Source organism: Eimeria necatrix, genomic scaffold (assembly GCF_000499385.1).
Source record: "Eimeria necatrix Houghton genomic scaffold, Enh_scaff293, whole genome shotgun sequence".
NCBI classification, from domain to species: domain Eukaryota; phylum Apicomplexa; class Conoidasida; order Eucoccidiorida; family Eimeriidae; genus Eimeria; species Eimeria necatrix.
The window spans coordinates 30,001-35,756 of record NW_013655283.1 but is presented as its reverse complement, the minus strand read 5'-3'; the positions used below and the strand labels follow the sequence as shown (position 1 = coordinate 35,756).

Here is a 5,756-nt window from a genome sequence, read left to right as displayed (position 1 = left end):
GGGGGGGGGGCCCCCCAAGTTGTCTTAAATATTCCACATGACTTTCGAGGGCCCTTTTCATCATTTTATTTACTTTTCGGGATTGCGAAGAACTCGAAAAAGTCCGCAATAAATTAATACCAATAAACCCAAAAACGGGGCCGGGGGGCCCCCGGGGGGCCCCCCAGGGGGGCCCCCCGGGGGCCCCCACGGGGCCCCCGGGGGCCCCCTGGGGGGGGCCCCCAGAAAGGGGGCCCCCAGAAAGGGGGCCCCCAGAAAGGGGGCCCCTGGGAGGCACTCTGGGGGCCCCCCTTGGGGGGCCCCCAAGGGGGCCCCCAGAAAGGGGGCCCCCAGGGGGGCCCCTAGAGGGGGGGCCCCTAAGGGGGCCCCCGGGGGGCCCCCCCCTTTTGGCTTCTTGGGGGGGGCCCCTAGGGGCCTCTGGGGGGCCCCCTGGGGGCCCCCAAGGGGGGCCCCTTGGACTGCTGCGGGCGACGCTGTAAAGGGTTTGGGGGGCCCCCCGGGGGGCCCCTAAGAGGCGGGAGGCTGCGGTATGCATGCGAGGGTTTCGAGCGGGCGATTAGGGTTTAGGGTTTAGGGTTTAGGGTTTAGGGTTTAGGGGTTTGGGTGCAGGATCTGAAACGAGGTGTATGTACACCCCGACCCGACGGCCAACGCCGGGGGCCCCCGGGGGCCCCAAAGAGCTTTTGGGGAAATAAAATGGCAGCAGTAATAGTTTGGGGTTTTAGAATTTAAAAATTAGGGTTTAGGGTTTAGGGTTTAGGGTTTAGGGCCTAGGGTTTAGGGTTTTGGGGTTCGGGTTTAGAGTTTCGAAAAGCCCCGGCAGCAGGCCCCACTCGCGGCCTTGCATGCCGATACTCTTTGAACCCTAAACCCTAAACCCTAAACCCTAAACCCTAAACCCTAAACCCTAAACCCTAAACCCTAAACCCTAAATTGTGAAGCATCTTTGATCCATTGGCGCCTTTGTGCCTCTTTGCTTCTTCGTTCGGTGTTTCCTGTTGCGCAGGTTTAGGGTTTAGTGTTAAGGGTTTGAAATCTTCCAGCCCTAAACCCCAAACCCTAAACCCTAAACCCTAAACCCTAAACCCTAAACCCTCGCGTGCGCATTCATCTCCTTCAACAAACCTCCCCGGCCTCTACCTTCGCGAACCCCGGCGCCGCAGGCGGCCCACCGCAAACCCCAAACCCTAAACCCCAAACCCCAAACCCTAAACCCTAAACCCTAAACCCTAAACCCTAAACCCTCGAAATGAAGCGGACGCGGAAGCGCGTGTTGCGGGTGCAGTCGCGGCGGCCCAAGAGTGCGCGGCGAGGGTTTTATGACTTGAAAAAGAATTGTTTGGATTTAATTTTGAAAAAGAATTATAAAAATGACAAAACCCTAATTCAAAATAAACAACTTGTGGATTTAAAACACCACCTCGAGCTTTTCGCAGACGACGAAGAACTCCGCCAAGTCTCGCCCCACAAAAAGTGATTTATACCCCCTTTTAGGGTTTAGGGTTTAGGGTTTAGGGTTTAGGGTTTGGGGGAGGGTTGCCGGGAGGGCACTGCCGGCGGGCTTTAGGGTTTAGGGTTTAGGGTTTAGGGTTTAGGGTTTAGGGCTTGGGGAGCGGGGTGCGCGGGGGGGTTTGGGGGGCCGCACGGCGGGTGGTCTTAGGGTTTAGGGTTTAGGGTTTAGGGTTTAGGGTTTAGGGTTTGTCTCAGGCTGAACGAGATGGAGACAAAAATTATTTCCAAGCTGGTGGAGAAGCATAAAGAAGACTATGTGGTGAGCCCCAAACTCTAAACCCTAAACCCTAGACCTCCAGTTCTAGACCCTAAGCCTCAAACCCTAAACCCTAAACCCTAGCCTCCCGCCAAACCCTAGCAGCAGCATATTCAAAGGCCCCTAAACCCTAAACCCTCGAAGAGGCCCACAGCGCGCAGGGCCTCTTCCCTCCCACCCACTAGGGTTTAGGATTTAGGGTTTAGGGTTTAGGGTTTAGGGTTTAGGGTTTAGGGTTTAGGGTTTGTGGTTAGGCCATGAGCCGCGACATGCGCATTAATGTTTACCAGTGGACTGCAACACAATGCAGACACAAAACCCTAGGGTTTAGAGAAGGCAATTGCTGCTCCTCTTCGAAGAAGTATTTGAAACACCTTATCCCCAGCAGCAGCAGCAGCAGCAGCAGCAGCAGCAGCAGCAGCAGCAGCAGCGGCGGCGGGGAAGGCAGCAGCAGCAGCGGCGAAGGCAGCAGCAGCAGCGGTAGCAGCAGCGGCGAAGGCAGCAGCAGCAGCGGCGAGGGCGACGCCAGCTGCAGCAAAGGGGACACAGGCAGCAGCAGCAGCAGCAGCAGCAGCAGCAGCAGCAGCAAGGGCAAGAGGAAGAAAAAGCAGAAGTAGCTGCAGCAGCAGCAGCAGCTACTTTAGCAAAAGTAGCTGCTGCAGCAGCTGCAGCAGCAGTTGCAGCAGCAACTGCAGCAACAGTTGCAGCAGCAACGGCCGCGGCGACTGCAGCAGCAGCTGCAGCAACAACTGCAGCAACAGCTGCAGCAGCAGCAGCAACAACTGCAGCAGCAGCTGCGGCAGCAGCTGCAGCAACAACTGCAGCAACAGCTGCAGCAGCAGCTGCAGCAACAACTGCAGCAACAGCTGCAGCAGCAGCTGCAGCAACAGTGCGCTGCAAATGTGAAACTTTAAGAATAGGGGACCTGCTGCTGCAGCAGATGCCGCTACAGCAGCAACAGTTGCTGCTGCTGCTGCTGCTGCTGCTGCAGCACCATCTGCTGCTGCAGCAAATGGTGCTGCTGCAGCTGACGCTGCTGCAGCAAATGTTCCTGCTGCTCTAGCAGCAAAAGTTGCTGTTGCTGCAGCAGCAGCAGCAGCAAAAGTTTGCAGCTGCAGCAGCAGCAACTGCCTCTGCAGCAGCAGCAGCAAAAGTTTGCAGCTGCAGCAGCAGCAAATGCCTTTTTGAAAAGCAATAATTCTCTGTTGCTATGAAACCTAAGACGCTGTCTTCCAAACCCTAAACCCTAAACCCTAAAACCCTAAACCCTAATATACCAGACAGCCTTCTTCCTGGGGGCCGCCGAAGCCCTAAACCCTAAACCCTAGCTAGCAGCCGAAGCTAAGACCCTAAACCCTAAACCCTAGTTACAGGCTGCGTAAACCCTAAACCCTAGTTACAGGCTGCGTAAACCCTAAACCCTAAACGCTACGCTAGCAACCGAGTTTGAACCCTAGGCGGCTGCAGCCTAAACCCTAAACCCTAAACCCCAGCAGCCAATCTAAACCCTAAACCCTAAGTGCCGGCCACCCCACCTAAACCCTAAACCCTAAACCCTAAACCCTAAAGACAAACTCTTTCCCGGTGCAGTTTTCCCTCAAAACCCCCAAACAGGGGCCCCGTTGCTACTCAGGCCCGAGGGGGCCCTTACAGCTAGCTAGCTAGCTAGCTAGCCAGTAGCCGGCTAGCTAGCCAGTAGCTAGCTAGCTAGCCAGTAGCTGGCTAGCTAGCCAGCTAGCTAGCCAGTAGCTAGCTGGCTAGCTAGCTAGCCAGTAGCTAGCCAGCTAGCTAGCCAGTGGCCAGCTAGCTAGGTAACCGGCCAGGCGGCTAGCTAGCTAGCTGGCCAGGCAGCTACCTAGCTAGCTAGCCAGGCAGCCAGCTAGCTAGCTAGCCAGGCAGCCAGCTAGCTAGGTAGCAAGGCAGCCAGCTAGCTAGCTTGCTAGCCAGAGAACTGGCTAGCTAGCCAACTAGCCAAAAAGCTAGCTAGCCACGCAGAAAGCCAGGCAGCTAGCTAGCCACGCAGCTGGCTAGCTAGCTAGCTAGCTAGCCAATCAGTGAGCCAGCCAGCTAGCTGGCTAGCTAGCCAGCTAGCCGCCGTTCCTCACCCACCCTTTGAGAAAGCCCTCCCGAAAAAGCGCTTCTCGAAAACCCTAAATTAGGGTTTAGGGTTTGGGGGCCCCCCGGCCCCCTCCCACAGCCAAAATTAGGGCCCCCATAGCGCAGAAGAGTTTAAATATAAACAAACAAATAAACTAAATTAATTTTATTTATTTATTTATTTATTTATTTATTTATTTATTTATTTATTTATTTAATTTTGTTCTTTTATTGTTGAAGTCAGAAGGCGGTTAGCGGGTTTTATTTTATTTATTTATTTCATTTCTTTTATTTCTTTTTATTTATTTAATTGTATTTATTTATTTCATTTTATTTTATTTATTTAATTTATTTATTTTATTTAATTTATTTATTTTATTTCATTTGTTTTACTTTTGAAATAAATAAATAAATCTGCTGCAGCCGTTTCCCAGGGCGCAGACGGTGGCGCGATTCGGCAGCAACACCCCAAACCCTAAACCCTAAACCCTAAACCCTAAACCCTAAACCCTAGGGACGCGAGGGGCCTCTTTCGCGCGGTTTGGACGGCGCCCGCGGAGATGCGAATAATAAATAATTAATTAATTAATTAATTACGAAGAATTATTTATTTATTATTTCTCATTTGCGACTGACAGCAAGAAACGCATCCAGGTGTACCGACAGCTGCCGCTGCTGCTGCTGCTGCTGCTGCTGCTGCTGCTGCTGCTGCTGCATGCGCATGCACGGGGTGTACGTACACCGCGTGCATGCGCGGAAAGGGCTCTTTTTGTCGAAATGGAGCGGCTTTTGGACCAAAATGGAAGTCTTGAAGAGCTCTATTCAACTAAATGCATGCAAGAGCTTCAAAAAGAATATTTAAAAGCTTTTTAAAAGCTTTTTTTCATCAATAAGGAGTCGATCTGCTGCTCGGCAATCTGCTGCTGCTCCGCTCCGCACCCAAAGAGCCCTCCGGCGAATAGCCCCCGTAGCCGCCGCCGCCGTAGGCCGCAGCCATTTCTGCAGCAAAACATTTCATTTAATTAATTTAATTTAATTTAATTTATTTAATTTATTTAATTTAATTTATTTAATTTAATTAATTTTATTTTATTTAGGGATTTATTTATTTGTTTTGTTCAATTCGGCGGCTGGTCTCAGCGACTTTGCGGAAAAAAGCAAAAAAAAAGACGCCAAAGACACTAAAAGGCAAAAAGCAATTTTAAATAAATAAATAAATAAATAAATAAATAAACAAATAAATAAATAAATATAATTAATTGATTAAACTTAATTAAATAAATTAAACAAACTAAATTAATAATTGCAATTGTAATAGTAAGAAATTGTTGAAAAGAAAATCTCCTGGGGAATCCATGTGAAGCAAACAGACTTCACGCACTTCCCACAAGCAAATTAGGGTTTAGGGTTTAGGGTTTAGGGTTTAGGGTTTGCGGCAGCACGCCGGCCCCTGCGCCGCTCGCGCCTTCGCTCGAGCGCCCAAAAACCCCAAATTAAAAGAACTAATTACTTTATTATTTATTTATTTCATTAAATTAACTAAATTAATTAAATTATTTAAATTAATTAAATCAATTAAATTAATTAATTAATTTATTTATTTATTTAATTACTCACGAGCATAGTACGCTGCGTAGTAAGGGTGATAGGCATAATTGTAGCCGCCATAGAGCTGCGCGGGAGCGCCGCCGGCACCCCCGTAGCCTGAGACAAACCCTAAACCCTAAACCCTAAACCCTAAACCCTAAACCCTAAACCCTAGACCCTAGACCCTAAACCCTAATCAACAGCGTGGAGCAGAGTTCCCCAAAACCTCACCCCCCAAGCCCTTCCTTTTTCCCGCCGCGCCGCGGCTCCAGCCTCTCTTGCTCCCTCACCCCTCACCCCAAAC

The 5,756-nt window shown here is 50.5% G+C and overlaps 3 protein-coding genes across 3 annotated transcripts in view; 1 reads left to right on the top strand and 2 right to left on the bottom strand.

The window, feature by feature from the left end:
* ENH_00039960 (hypothetical protein, conserved) overlaps positions 1-1,111 on the bottom strand; it is a gene marked incomplete at both ends in the record, with an annotated part of 5,799 nt that extends 4,688 nt beyond the window's left edge. The window contains one exon of the mRNA XM_013585213.1: positions 1,094-1,111. Coding sequence (XP_013440667.1) covers positions 1,094-1,111 — 18 coding nt within the window. The remainder of the gene's footprint in view (positions 1-1,093) is intronic.
* A 138-nt stretch (positions 1,112-1,249) lies between these two features.
* On the top strand, positions 1,250-2,385 carry ENH_00039950 (hypothetical protein, conserved; the record flags this gene model as incomplete). The annotated part of the gene is made up of 4 exons (XM_013585212.1): positions 1,250-1,301; positions 1,523-1,568; positions 1,708-1,771; positions 2,023-2,385. The coding sequence occupies 4 exons, from the start codon at positions 1,250-1,252 to the stop codon at positions 2,383-2,385; spliced, it is 525 nt and encodes a 174-aa protein (XP_013440666.1).
* A 2,366-nt stretch (positions 2,386-4,751) lies between these two features.
* ENH_00039940 (heterogeneous nuclear ribonucleoprotein A3, putative) overlaps positions 4,752-5,756 on the bottom strand; it is a gene marked incomplete at both ends in the record, with an annotated part of 2,745 nt that continues 1,740 nt past the window's right edge. The window contains 2 exons of the mRNA XM_013585211.1: positions 4,752-4,864; positions 5,483-5,569. Of these exons, the coding sequence (XP_013440665.1) occupies positions 4,752-4,864; positions 5,483-5,569 (200 nt within the window). The remainder of the gene's footprint in view (positions 4,865-5,482; positions 5,570-5,756) is intronic.